This window comes from Acomys minous (assembly GCF_964271855.1).
Source record: "Acomys minous genome assembly, chromosome: 1".
NCBI lineage: Eukaryota > Metazoa > Chordata > Mammalia > Rodentia > Muridae > Acomys > Acomys minous.
Window position 1 is genome coordinate 94,974,027 of NC_140483.1, and position 15,497 is coordinate 94,989,523.

At 46.1% G+C, this 15,497-nt stretch overlaps 1 protein-coding gene across 1 annotated transcript; it reads right to left on the minus strand.

Annotated features, from left to right (window-relative positions):
* Positions 1–200: 200 nt before the first annotated feature.
* Positions 201–549, minus strand: LOC311594277 (small ribosomal subunit protein eS28-like). Its single transcript, XM_084775866.1, has one exon. It carries the CDS (start codon positions 519–521, stop codon positions 312–314), a length of 210 nt encoding a protein of 69 aa, XP_084631992.1. The 5' UTR covers positions 522–549; the 3' UTR covers positions 201–311.
* Between the last annotated feature and the right edge of the window lie 14,948 nt (positions 550–15,497).

Sequence of the window (15,497 nt, forward strand, 5' to 3'; positions counted from 1 at the left end):
TCCTTCCTTCTTTTTCTTTTCTTTCCTTTTTGTTTTGTTTTGTTTTGTTTCTTTGTTTGAGACAGGGTTTCTCTGTGTAGCCTTGGCTGTCCTGGACTCGATTTGTAGACCAGGCTGGCCTCGAACTCACAGCGATCCACCTGCCTCTGCCTCCCGAGTGCTGGGATTAAAGGTGTGCGCCACCATGCCCAGCTTCAGCCTTCTTTTTTTTTTTTTTTTTTTTTTTAACCAGACAAATACAAATGCTTTATTTAACAGTTGCAGGTCATTCCATGGGTTAAGTGGTGGATATCCAGGACCCAGCAGCAGGGTCAGCGCAACCTCCGAGCCTCTCTTTCTGACTCCAATAAGGTGAGCACATCACCCTCTCGAACGGGGCCTTTGATGTTTCGGATGATAGAGCGGCTGGTGTCATCCATAAATTCCACACGCACCTGCGTGCACTGTCCCTGCGAACCGGTCCTGCCCAGCACTTTGGTTACCCTAGCCAGCTTTATGGGCTGCACGCGGCTCGTGTCCATGATGGCGGCGATCTGGCAGAGAGGCCAGCCTTCTTTTTCAACAGGAGCCTACACTATAGCTTAACCTAGCCTAAAGCTCTCTACAAAATCAAGAGCTGTTAAAATCAAAGGGAATCAAGTTAAAGAGTAAAACCTTGGGAACCTTTTTGTCAGAATGTGATCCCATAGCCCCCTGGTTTGCCGTATTCAGGTCAACTAACCTCCCGATACCGTCCAATCCTTTTAACAATTGGCTCCTTTGTGGGGTCAATGGCAGCTGACGCCAATGGCCATGATTAATGGAGGAGCATTTGGTAATACTACTTTCAGCTGGAATACATCTGACCTTTTTGAAACTTCTAATGCTTTAGTGACTACAGGACGCAATGTTTCTTTTGGCCCTACTCCTGTATGCGTTTGGCCACCGCCTTAGAGGTTCAGACCAACATAAATGCACACTTGAAAGGTGGCATCATGATTTTAAATCAACGCGTTGATCTGGTACAAGAACAAGTAGATATCCTGTTACTGGTGGTTCAGCTCGGATGCGAATGGAAATGTCAGGGTTATGCGTTACATCTGTGCCATATAACAATTTTACATGAGCTGCTAACTTGTCTAAAAGTCTTTCAGCTTATCTCCAGGGGAACTGGTCCACCGAGTTTGAACATACCCTAAGAGATCTGCGCCTCGCCATTGTCACTGTGAATTCAGTGCGAGTGGATCCTCCCATGGCATTGGGCTTCTCCCCCTGGATGTCGGCAGCTATGAACTACCTGAAAGAGTGGGCGGGAATAGGAGCCCTGGGGTTCTTGATGCTTGCAGTATGTGTGGTATGCTTTTGGTGTATTTGTCGCTTGCATGCGTCTCAGATGCGTACTCAAATCATGATGGCTCAGGCATTTGCAGCAGTTGAGGCGGGGCAATCTCCACAAGTGTGGTTGTCGGTCCTGAAGAATTGATCACCTCGTCACGCTCAGGGTGCAAGGCAGAGTACTGCACTGGAGGTACATTGTTTGCAGTTAATGGCCTCCTGGGGAGCAAGTCTGATTGCATGTGGGTTGGTACCCCAGAACCCACCTCCAGAAAAAAGGTACCGGATGGGTCCAGTGCTGAGCCAAGTGAAGGGCTTTGGCTGAGTACTGTTGTACATCAGTGTCCATTCGACAGGACGGGTTCAGCACTCAATCTGGTGGAGGGCTTAGATTGTGGGCTGTTATACATCAGTGTCCTCCTGGAGATCAGACCTCTACTCTCACCTGTTGCGTCAGTGCTAATAAAACAAAAAGGAGGAACTGTAGAGAGCCACAGAGCCCTTTGTGGACCTCACCCCAAGATGGTGCCTGGCATGAGTCAGAGCTGCCTCGGTGGAGGTAAACAAGTCCTTATTTGGAAGATGCCCGCTGCTTGCATTAGATCCGCCTCACGAGCCTATCAGCGTGTGAGACGTGGCTTAGTGTGATTGGCTGTTTGGGTGGTATAAATGAGCGTGATGGGAGTGGCTCGGGGGATTTTCCTGGAAAGAAAAGCCTGAATAAACCGCTTGAGAGAAGAACTGGTGATCGCATCTTTCTTGCTGGTCAAGCGAGGCGCGACAATCCAGGCTGGCCATGAACCCTGAGAACATTCGTTCTGCCTCAGCCTCCCAAGTGCCAGAATTGTAGGTGTGAGCCACCGTACCTGGCTTCTAGAAATGGTTGGCTCAGCATAGGAAAAGGAAAAGCGAGCCTTGATTGCTAAGTTACTGTAGAGCACAAAGCCACCCGGCACCTTCTGAGAGTTGGTCAGGGTGAAGCGCTGACTCGACCAGCCTATGCTAGTGGGGAAATGCTGCCTGGGAGTGAGCTAGGCCAAAGCAGGGTAGTTCCCCACCTGAAAAGTAGGCAGAGGAAAATGGAGTCAAGTCTTTCCAGGTACCGATGACAGGAGACAGGATGAAAGTGTTAAGACCACAGATCTATCTCAGGGCCTTCTGGGCCAGAAATCCAGGAAAAATAACACCTTCTAATCGTCTACTGAGGAGGAAGACAGAGAGCCCGCCAAGGACTAAGCCTTGTGTATGCCTGCCAGTTTGCACTCCTGTTTCACTCAGTATGTCAGAGGAGCTGAGAACAGTACCCAGCGTGCACACAGGTCTGCAATGCAGCTCCCACACAGTGTGACAACAGCTTTCCACAGTGGGTTGTTAGCTGGAAGCTCTGATTCCTGTAGTGATAACCAGATACTATACTGTTAGAAACTTCAAAACCGCTTCATTCAATGTTTCTCCTCGCTCCTATGTGTGCCCTGGTGATTGTGCCAGTGGAGCCTGGGAGCTCGTGAGGCCCAGCTGGCTTGAGTTCTGAGACTTTTATTCCTGAAGTCGACCCCTTCCCCAAAAGTCTTTGCATGTAATGACTTAGGCTAGCAACTGCTTAGGTTTCCCCCACAAAGTGGAGGACGCATTCCAAAAGTGCCCAAGACAAACGGAGGAACGTTTCCTAAGACTCAGCCTTGAAACTTCACTTCTTTGTAAAAATTTTTTTGTTTGTCATATTTGTGGGGTATGTATGTGTGTTTTCATACATCACAACAAGGGTTTGAAGTTCAAATTACAACTTCCAGAAGTCACTTCTTCCACTGTGGGACCTGAGGATTCAACTCAGGTCATTGGGTTTGGATGGAAAGCACTTTTGGCTGCTGAGCCAACTTGTTGAGCCCCAAAGCATTGCTTCTTAGAGAATTCTTTTGGTTAAAAATAAATCTCAGAGTTAGGTATAGTTACACAGGCCTGTCCTCCTAGCAGCACTTAAAAGTGAAGACAGGAGAATCTTGAGTTTGAGACCAGTCAGGATTTCATAGTGAAACTCTTGTCTCAAAAAAAAAAAAAAAAAAAAGTCAGACATGGTGTCGTGCAGCTGAGGTGGAAGCAGGAGAACCATCCTTAGATAAATAGCAAGTTCTAGTCTAGCCTGGGCTACAGACGTCCCTGTCGCAAAGTGAATGAGAAAGTTATTGGGCAGTCTAGATTCAAGGAGAGTTAAAGAGAAAAGATTTCTTGATAGATGTAGGAGGAGGTACATCTTCAATGTACCAGTTGTTTCAGCAGCTATAAATTATTTAGATTCTTCTCATATGCAAAACACACACACTCATGTACATACACACACTCACACATACAGTCATACACACACACACATACACACATACACACTCAGGTACACACACACACACACACACATACAGTCATACACACACACACTCACGTACACACACACACACACACACACACACACACACACACACACACACACACGGTTCCAAGTCCTGCTCTCCCAAAGCTCATTCAAGTGGAAAATTTCTTCATCATCACTACCATCTAAATGAGTTCCAGGTACAGGAACCTATGAGTTATGAGCTAGAACGCCTTCTTCTTCCTCTTCCCACCTTTCCTGAGAAATTCAGTGACTAGTTAAACAAGGTAAGAACAGGCTGGCAGAGTCCAGCCAAGAGGTGGAAGGCAGGGCTGGGTAAGGAGGCCCGCAGCCTGACATAGTACAAACACCCAACAGAGTAAAGGGACATCTACAGTGGCTCAGGAGTAATGTGCAGGAGAAAAGATTTTTGTTGTTGTTGTGGTTTTGGTTTTGGTTTTGGTTTTTCGAGACAGGGTTTCTCTGTATAGCCTTGGCTGTCCTGGACTCACTTTGTAGATCATACTGGCCTCGAACTCACAGCGATCCACCTGCCTCTGCCTCCCGAGTGCTGGGATTAAAGACGTGCGCCACCACGCCCAGCAGAAAAGATTTTTATAATGTAGAGCAATTCAAATCAGGGTAGCCCAAGGTGGGGAAAGGACATTGTTTAAATACAGGCAGATAATTTCAAAAAGAAACTCCATAAGTATGTGGATAAAGAGAGTTAGCCAAGTCTTCAACTGTATGCCAAAGGGAGGTAACCACTGAGAGAAAAAAACAGAATGAATCCTTTAATACTTTATTTAGATACACAAAACTGATATGAATTCATAACTTCCCATGTAGAGATATTACTTTTGCACTGTTGATGTTTGAACCCAGAACCTCACAGGTGCTAAGCAAAGGATCCACCAGGGAACTGTGCCTGCCATCTGTCACGTTAAAGACAGAGAATAGAATTGATAAAAGACATCAGTAAAAGCCCGGCGTGGTGGCGCACGCCTTTAATCCCAGCACTCGGGAGGCAGAGGGAGGCGGATCGCTGTGAGTTCAAGGCCAGCCTGGTCTACAAAAGTGAGTCCAGGACAGCCTAAGATACATAGAGACACCCTGTCTTGAAAAAACCAAAAAAAAAAAAAAAAAAAAAAAAAAAGACATCAGTAAATGTCTGGTATGCACTGTGTGTCATAGTATTTAAGTGTAATCGCAGTGCTCAGGAGGTAGAGGCAAGAGGACTCAGATTTTTAGCTTTTGAACTATCTAGTGAATTCCTGGCCAGTCTGAGATATATGAGACCCTATCTCGGGGGAAAAAAAAAAGGAAACTGAATACAGGGCTGGGGATGTAGCTCAGTAGATAGAGTGCTTACTTATTGTGCTTAAAGGGCCTGGGTTCCATTCTCAGTACTGAATAACCCAGGCAGGGTGTCCACACCTATAATAACCAGGCAGGGTGTCCACACCTATAATAACCAGGCAGGGTGTCCACACCTATAATAACCAGGCAGGGTGTCCACACCTATAATAACCAGGCAGGGTGTCCACACCTATAATAACCAGGCAGGGTGTCCACACCTATAATAACCAGGCAGGGTGTCCACACACCTATAATAACCAGGCAGGGTGTCCACACCTATAATAACCAGGCAGGGTGTCCACACCTATAATAACCAGGCAGGGTGTCCCACACCTATAATAACCAGGCAGTGTGTCCACACCTATAATAACCAGGCAGGGTGTCCACACCTATAATAACCAGGCAGGGTGTCCACACACCTATAATAACCAGGCAGGGTGTCCACACCTATAATAACCAGGCACGGTGTCCACACCTATAATAACCAGACAGGGTGTCCACACCTATAATAACCAGGCAGGGTATCCACACCTATAATAACCAGGCAGGGTGTCCACACCTATAATAACCAGGCAGGGTGTCCACACCTATAATAACCAGGCAGGGTGTCCCACACCTATAATAACCAGGCAGGGTGTCCACACACCTATAATAACCAGGCACAGTGTCCACACCTATAATAACCAGGCAGGGTGTCCACACCTATAATAACCAGGCAGGGTGTCCACACCTATAATAACCAGGCAGTGTGTCCACACCTATAATAACCAGGCAGGGTGTCCACACCTATAATAACCAGGCAGTGTGTCCACACCTATAATAACCAGGCAGGGTGTCCCACACCTATAATAACCAGGCAGGGTGTCCCACACCTATAATAACCAGGCAGGGTGTCCCACACCTATAATAACCAGGCAGTGTGTCCACACCTATAATAACCAGGCAGGGTGTCCACACCTATAATAACCAGGCAGGGTGTCCCACACCTATAATAACCAGGCAGTGTGTCCACACCTATAATAACCAGGCAGGGTGTCCCACACCTATAATAACCAGGCAGTGTGTCCACACCTATAATAACCAGGCAGTGTGTCCACACCTATAATAACCAGGCAGGGTGTCCCACACCTATAATAACCAGGCAGTGTGTCCACACCTATAATAACCAGGCAGGGTGTCCTACACCTATAATAACCAGGCAGGGTGTCCCACACCTATAATAACCAGGCAGGGTGTCCCACACCTATAATAACCAGGCAGGGTGTCCACACCTATAATAACCAGGCAGGGTGTCCACACCTATAATAACCAGGCAGGGTGTCCCACACCTTTAATAACCAGGCAGTGTGTCCACACCTATAATAACCAGGCAGGGTGTCCACACCTATAATAACCAGGCAGGGTGTCCACACCTATAATAACCAGGCAGGGTGTCCACACCTATAATAACCAGGCAGTGTGTCCACACCTATAATAACCAGGCAGGGTGTCCACACCTATAATAACCAGGCAGTGTGTCCACACCTATAATAACCAGGCAGGGTGTCCACACCTATAATAACCAGGCAGGGTGTCCACACCTATAATAACCAGGCAGTGTGTCCACACCTATAATAACCAGGCAGGGTGTCCACACCTATAATAACCAGGCAGGGTGTCCCACACCTATAATAACCAGGCAGGGTGTCCACACCTATAATAACCAGGCAGGGTGTCCCACACCTATAATAACCAGGCAGGGTGTCCCACACCTATAATAACCAGGCAGTGTGTCCACACCTATAATAACCAGGCAGGGTGTCCACACCTATAATAACCAGGCAGTGTGTCCACACCTATAATAACCAGGCACGGTGTCCACACCTATAATAACCAGGCAGTGTGTCCACACCTATAATAACCAGGCACGGTGTCCACACCTATAATAACCAGGCAGTGTGTCCACAACTATAATAACCAGGCAGGGTGTCCACACCTATAATAACCAGGCAGGGTGTCCACACCTATAATAACCAGGCAGGGTGTCCCACACCTATAATAACCAGGCAGGGTGTCCACACCTATAATAACCAGGCAGGGTGTCCCACACCTATAATAACCAGGCAGTGTGTCCACACCTATAATAACCAGGCAGGGTGTCCCACACCTATAATAACCAGGCAGGGTGTCCACACACCTATAATAACCAGGCAGGGTGTCCCACACCTATAATAACCAGGCAGGGTGTCCACACACCTATAATAACCAGGCAGGGTGTCCACACCTATAATAACCAGGCAGGGTGTCCACACCTATAATAACCAGGCAGGGTGTCCACACCTATAATAACCAGGCAGGGTGTCCACACCTATAATAACCAGGCAGGGTGTCCACACCTATAATAACCAGGCAGGGTGTCCACACCTATAATAACCAGGCAGGGTGTCCACACCTATAATAACCAGGCAGGGTGTCCACACCTATAATAACCAGGCAGGGTGTCCACACCTATAATAACCAGGCAGGGTGTCCACACCTATAATAACCAGGCAGGGTGTCCACACCTATAATAACCAGGCAGGGTGTCCACACCTATAATAACCAGGCAGGGTGTCCACACCTATAATAACCAGGCAGGGTGTCCACACCTATAATAACCAGGCAGGGTGTCCACACCTATAATAACCAGGCAGGGTGTCCCACACCTATAATAACCAGGCAGGGTGTCCACACCTATAATAACCAGGCAGGGTGTCCACACCTATAATAACCAGGCAGGGTGTCCACACCTATAATAACCAGGCAGGGTGTCCCACACCTATAATAACCAGGCAGGGTGTCCACACCTATAATAACCAGGCAGGGTGTCCACACCTATAATAACCAGGCAGGGTGTCCACACCTATAATAACCAGGCAGGGTGTCCCACACCTATAATAACCAGGCAGGGTGTCCACACCTATAATAACCAGGCAGGGTGTCCACACCTATAATAACCAGGCAGGGTGTCCACACCTATAATAACCAGGCAGGGTGTCCACACCTATAATAACCAGGCAGTGTGTCCACACCTATAATAACCAGGCAGGGTGTCCACACCTATAATAACCAGGCAGGGTGTCCACACCTATAATAACCAGGCAGGGTGTCCCACACCTATAATAACCAGGCAGGGTGTCCACACCTATAATAACCAGGCAGGGTGTCCACACCTATAATAACCAGGCAGGGTGTCCACACCTATAATAACCAGGCAGGGTGTCCACACCTATAATAACCAGGCAGGGTGTCCCACACCTATAATAACCAGGCAGTGTGTCCACACCTATAATAACCAGGCAGGGTATCCACACCTATAATAACCAGGCAGGGTGTCCACACCTATAATAACCAGGCACGGTGTCCACACACCTATAATAACCAGGCAGGGTGTCCACACCTATAATAACCAGGCAGGGTGTCCACACCTATAATAACCAGGCAGGGTGTCCCACACCTATAATAACCAGGCAGGGTGTCCACACCTATAATAACCAGGCAGGGTGTCCACACCTATAATAACCAGGCAGGGTGTCCACACCTATAATAACCAGGCAGGGTGTCCCACACCTATAATAACCAGGCAGGGTGTCCACACCTATAATAACCAGGCAGGGTGTCCACACCTATAATAACCAGGCAGGGTGTCCACACCTATAATAACCAGGCAGGGTGTCCACATCTATAATAACCAGGCAGGGTGTCCCACACCTATAATAACCAGGCAGGGTGTCCACACCTATAATAACCAGGCAGGGTGTCCACACCTATAATAACCAGGCAGGGTGTCCACACCTATAATAACCAGGCAGGGTGTCCCACACCTATAATAACCAGGCAGGGTGTCCACACCTATAATAACCAGGCAGGGTGTCCACACCTATAATAACCAGGCAGGGTGTCCACACCTATAATAACCAGGCAGGGTGTCCCACACCTATAATAACCAGGCAGGGTGTCCACACCTATAATAACCAGGCAGGGTGTCCACACCTATAATAACCAGGCAGGGTGTCCACACCTATAATAACCAGGCAGGGTGTCCACACCTATAATAACCAGGCAGGGTGTCCACACCTATAATAACCAGGCAGTGTGTCCACACCTATAATAACCAGGCAGGGTGTCCACACCTATAATAACCAGGCAGGGTGTCCCACACCTATAATAACCAGGCAGGGTGTCCACACCTATAATAACCAGGCAGGGTGTCCACACCTATAATAACCAGGCAGGGTGTCCACACCTATAATAACCAGGCAGGGTGTCCACACCTATAATAACCAGGCAGGGTGTCCCACACCTATAATAACCAGGCAGTGTGTCCACACCTATAATAACCAGGCAGGGTATCCACACCTATAATAACCAGGCAGGGTGTCCACACCTATAATAACCAGGCACGGTGTCCACACACCTATAATAACCAGGCAGGGTGTCCACACCTATAATAACCAGGCAGGGTGTCCACACCTATAATAACCAGGCAGGGTGTCCCACACCTATAATAACCAGGCAGGGTGTCCACACCTATAATAACCAGGCAGGGTGTCCACACCTATAATAACCAGGCAGGGTGTCCACACCTATAATAACCAGGCAGGGTGTCCCACACCTATAATAACCAGGCAGGGTGTCCACACCTATAATAACCAGGCAGGGTGTCCACACCTATAATAACCAGGCAGGGTGTCCACACCTATAATAACCAGGCAGGGTGTCCACATCTATAATAACCAGGCAGGGTGTCCACACCTATAATAACCAGGCAGGGTGTCCCACACCTATAATAACCAGGCAGGGTGTCCACACCTATAATAACCAGGCAGGGTGTCCACACCTATAATAACCAGGCAGGGTGTCCACACCTATAATAACCAGGCAGGGTGTCCACACGTATAATAACGGGCTGTGGTGGCCCATGCCACTAATCCCAGCATTTGGGAGGCAGAGACAGGTGGATTGGATCTCTGTGAGTTCTAGGCCAGCCTGTGCTACAGAGTGAGTTCCAGGACAGCTAAGGCTGCACAGATAAACCTTGCCTTGATAAAAGAAAAAAAGAAGGAAAAATGGAAAAAGAAAAAAAGAAAATGATTATGACTATCTGGAAGCAAAAATTTAACCAAGGCAATGAGCACATTTAGCCACCAAATTTTATTTATTTTGTTTGTTTTTTGAGACAGGGTTTCTCTGTCTGTCCTGGAACTCACTCTGTAGACCAGACTGGCCTGGAACTCACAGAGATCCTCCTGTCTCTGCCTCCCAAGTGCTGGGATTAAAGGCATATACCACCACTGCCTACATAAATCTTAATTTCTTTTTATTTTCTTTTTCTTTCTTTCTTTCTTTCTTTTTTTTTGTTTGATTGTTTGTTTTTTTTTTGGTTTATCGAGACACGGTCTCTCTGTGTTAGCCTTGGCCATCCTGGACTCACTTTGTAGACCAGGCTGGCCTCGAACTCACAGCGATCCGCCCACCTCTGCCTCCCGAGTGCTGGGATTAAAGGCGTGCACCACCACTCCTGGCTTTAAATCTTAATTTCTTGAACCTCACCCTATAGTGGGGCTATTGGACCCACCAACTATATAAATACAGGTTTATTAATATTTTAAAACTTAGCTGGGTGCAGTGATGCACACCTGTAATCCTAGCAATCAGGGAGGCAGAAGCAGGCAGATCTCTGTGAGTTTGAGGCCAGCCTGGTCTACAAAGTTAGTCCAGGACAGCCAGGGCTACACAGGGAAACCCTGTTGAAGAAGGAAGAGGAGGAGAAGGAAGAGGAGGAGGAGGGAAAGAAGGAAGGAAGGAAGGAAGGAAGGAAGGAAGGAAGAGAAAAAAATGTTTTAAAACATAGGGCTTTTGCTGGGCAGTCTCCTGACTATTCTAACCTGACTAATCCTGACACTCCGACTGCCAGGTGACTAGGTCCACCTCTCCCTCTGGTCCCTCCATTCACCCTCCCTCCCAACCCCACCCACTTCCCCATGTCCAATCCTGAGTCTCCCACCTCTGATTTCTTCTCCCAGAGTCCCGCTCTCTCCCTGGAAGATCCCTTCCACTTCCTGCCCAGCAATTGGCTGCCAGATCTTTAATACAGCCAATAGGCCAGTGAAGAAGGATCGATATTTACAAAATGAGACCAGTGATGGGCCATAGAAATAACAAGTCCAAGATCCAGCTAGTATTTAACTCTCTGTAGAAACAGAATTTACAATTGAATATACAGAGACACACCTTCACATAGTGCATCCTAACATCTCCTTTTAGTCCAATAAATGGCTTTTTCTCTAACATCAATAAACTGTAAATAATATGACCAATTATGAGAAATATCAGGTAAGAATTATATTCACGCCCGGGGTGGTGGTACATGCCTTTAATCTCAGCACTCAAGAGGCAGAGACAGGAGGATCACTGTGAGTTCAAGGTCAGCCTGGTCTACAAGAAGAGTCCAGGACACCCAAGGCTGTTGTACAGAGAACCTGTCTCAAAAAAAAAAAAGTTATAGTCACAATGTTTAGTCCAATCCATTTGTATTTGGCAACTTTGGAAAAAGCATTCCACTATTTTATCTTGATGAGTCCGAAGTTCTGTACCTAAATCACCCTCTAACAATCATAATGTGTATTTACCAATCTTAAAACATCTTCTGGGGCTGGAGAGATGGCTTAGAGGTTAAGAGCACTGACTGTCTTCCAGAGGTTCTGAGTTCAATTCCCAGCAACCATATGGTGGCTCACATGTGATCTAATGCCCTCTTCTGGCCTGCAGGTATATGTGCAGACAGAATATTGTATAAATAATAATAGATAAATCTTAAAAAAAAAAAAACCAACATCTTCTTAGACCTTTCAGCCTCTATAACTTGCATTTATCAGGCTTTAAAACATCTTTTTAGAGCCTTCACAACTTAAGCTTATATCTTTATCAACTTACGACTCTTTTGTGAATTTTCTTTTTGCATTTGATAACAAGGAAAACTATAGGACTATAAATATCTAGTCTTCAGAAACCGGAGAAGGATAAATTTTACCTGAGTAAACGGGAAGTGCTGAACAATCAGCTTCCAAAACTAGACATGACAGAGACTGTTGGCTACCTAGATAGCCGTCCAAGATTCCTCTGTATCGGTGGGGCATCCATCTTTGGCTGCCAGGCCCAGAAGTTTGGCAGGCTTTTCTGTGAGGCAAGACTTTTGAAGAACTGTCTTACCTGGACTCTGCAAAGTGGGGCAATGGACTTTGCCCTGTCCTGCCTTCACACAGTTTAGACTGCATGCTGTCAGCAGTATATGGAAGGTCACTTTTCTGCCGAGTGGCCAGCTTTGCCACATTTGTAGCAAGCTTCATGAGGAGGCTCTTCAGCACCCACCATTGTCTTTGAAGTAGACTGGGGAGATGCCAAGAGCTGATGCGTCTCTCTGTCACAAAAAGCCTTTTGTTATCAAATGCCATATCCTGCAGATCTCTGACGTGTTTGAGGACCATCTGTCTATTTAAAGTGTATCTAAGTAGACAAATGTTGCTTATATCTGTTTATTACTTTCTGTTTAACTTTGAAAATATATACAGGAGGCTAAATAAAGCTTATTTCTGTAATTAAATAAAGTACATTTTAAATGAGTTGTGTATATACAATACCTTAAACAAGAGTTGAATAATATATACAGTATGTTGTGGCAAAATATAACTGGGGGGAATATAACCAGAGACGCACCTTCACATAGTACACCTCAACACCATCCTACACAAAAGGACTCAGGAGAAAAGCCTAACTTCATGATAAGCCAGAAAAATTACACAATAAGACTGAAAAATCTAGCCGGGTGTGACAGTTCATGCCTTTAATCCCAGCACTCGGGAGGCAGAGGCAGGCAGATCACTATGAGTTCGAGCCTGGTCTACAAAGTGAGTTCCAGGACAGCCAAGGCTACACAGAGAAACTCTGTCTCAGAAAAACAAAAACAAGAAACTGAAAAATCTTAAGTCAGAAAATAAGGAAGACGTAGAAGAATGTTAATTCAGAACATGGCTGTTCTGGCAAGAGATCACATCAAAGACCTTCTCGGTCTGTGTGATCTGGCTGGAATACAAACACACCTTGAATCCAGGAAACAGGCAAACAGATTTGAGTTCAAGGCCAGCCTGGTACAGAGCAGGCATCAGGTAAAGAAAAGCTTGGATCCAGGTGCATGCCTTTAACCCCAAATGAAGGTAAAGGTAGCTTGTAGAAGAAAGCACCCATGTTTGAAAATGACATCTAGTTGAGTGGCAGGAAAGGTGACAAATCAGAGAAGATTTGACAAAATAGAATACACCCAACTCTCATGAGAAGAGGGGAAAGGGGAGCTACTTAAGAGGCAGTTTTACAGAGAGAGGAGGAGTTTTACCAGGACAGTAATAGAGAGATGGGTTGCAGAGAGAGAACTCAGGTGAATAAGGAATGAGCCAGAAAATGAGAAGAAGCCGGAAGATTAGGACAGATTGCTGAGTTAGTTTGAGGCCAAGCAGAGCAATTCTGGACTGAGAGAGAAGCCGGATTGAATAAGTCAGCTGGGAGAGGAGTTTGAGCCAGAACAGCTGAGTTGAACCAGGCAGCCCAGAGCTCAGAAAGAACACGTAAGGATGAGTTTATTCAGCAGGAAGTCTCAGAGGCTGAAAACATTCTAGGCCCAGGTTAGATTATACAGAGTCTGGAAGCTTCCAGGACTAGGCCTAGGCCAGCAGAAGGAGGCAGTAAACCACCCAGACAACAACTGAGCCAGGAGGATAAAATTAAGAGGACGATGAATTATATCATATCAAAGGTGACTATATGTGAAAGGATTCAGAACGTAGTTCAAAAGATTCCAGATGGCCAAGGTCAGAACAGCTTAAGCATGAAATTAAATATTGACAGAAAGAGCTTCAGCTGAAGAGTAGAATTCAAGAGGATGTAATCATCACATGAGTAAATATATACAAGTCTGATAAAGCACACATATAATTTCAAAGTATTGCTCAATGAAATGCTAATAATTTCTAAGGGAAACAGAGCAATCCAAATGGCCAGATATTTTATAAAATGACCACTTCCTAGAACCTTCCAAAATGTCAATATCATGATTGTGAAGGAAAAACTGGAAAACTATTTTCATTCTAATTGTAAAATAAAGAGGAACAACAACTGAATGCAACATGTGACCCTTAAGGGAATCCTTTGCCAAAGTACAGTATTGAGCTACATAGTGAAATTGAGTAGGAACTAAGGGCAGAATTTATAGTCATGTGTCAATGTTAATTTCCTGATTTTTATACATCATTATATATAGTAAATACATAATATATATTATATGTCGATACATTAATACATTAAGGTTATATTAAAGGTTTGGGGGTATAGGCAGGTTAACCATTTTCTTCATTGGTGTACACACTAATGAGTTGCTTATGCTTCAAGAAACAACACCCCCCGACCCCCATGCTCAGGCAAGCAACCCTAATTAAACTCAGTAGTCACAAAAACAAGAACAAAGACATGAAGATAGTACAGAAGAAGGGAACTTAAGGAGAGGTTCAGTAGCTGGGCACAGTGGCGCACACCTTTAATCCCAGCACTCGGGAGGCAGAGGCAGGCGGATCGCTGTGAGTTCGAGGCTAGCCTGGTCTACAAAGCGAGTCCAGGACAGTCAAGGCTACACAGAGAAACCCTGTCTAGAAAAACCAAAGAGGGGGGTGGGGTTCAGCGGGAGGGGCATGAGCCCCAGGGTAATGAGCAATGAAAAAAAGCAAAATACATTATGCACATGTGTGAACTTGTACAGATTTCAATTTCTTAAAAAGGATTTGGGGATAATTTGGAATCATATCAAACCGACTCTCAAGCGGCTCACAGCATTATTTGTATTTATGCCGCGACTCTTCTGTAACTTATCTTCCTCACCACCACCCAGCATGTAATGGGGAAACAGACAATAGGCAAACCATAACCGAAACTCCCGTTTAGAAGGAAGTTATTTAGAAGCACGTAGCAGCCACTAGCAAATCTGAAAGCCAACCGCGCCCCTTCGGACAGCCCCCGGCTCTGCTCCAGGGCAGCGGATTGGCCCCTGGCTCTTTCTCCTTTCTGCTCACGGCTGAACTCTTGGCTCAGAAAGCAGTTACTCCTGTGAGTCATTCCTCTTGGTTCCTAAGACACTGTGCGTGTTTTTGTCCAGCAACTTGTTGCTGATGATTTCCAGGGTTCCCAGTAACATCTTTTCGTTTAGAACCATCTTTGTGTATTCCTTGGTGTGCCCGTGTGGGAGCGCGCGCATGCGTGTTGGCGGTGTGGTTTTTTTTTTCCCCATGAATTTTCTTGCACTTCCCTCATTAGATCAAAACCACAGCCTCAAATCCCAAGAGAAACTGTTCCCTTCTTTGTCTTGGCTTCTGAGTGAGAGAGCTGGAAGGACAAAACACTTAAGTGT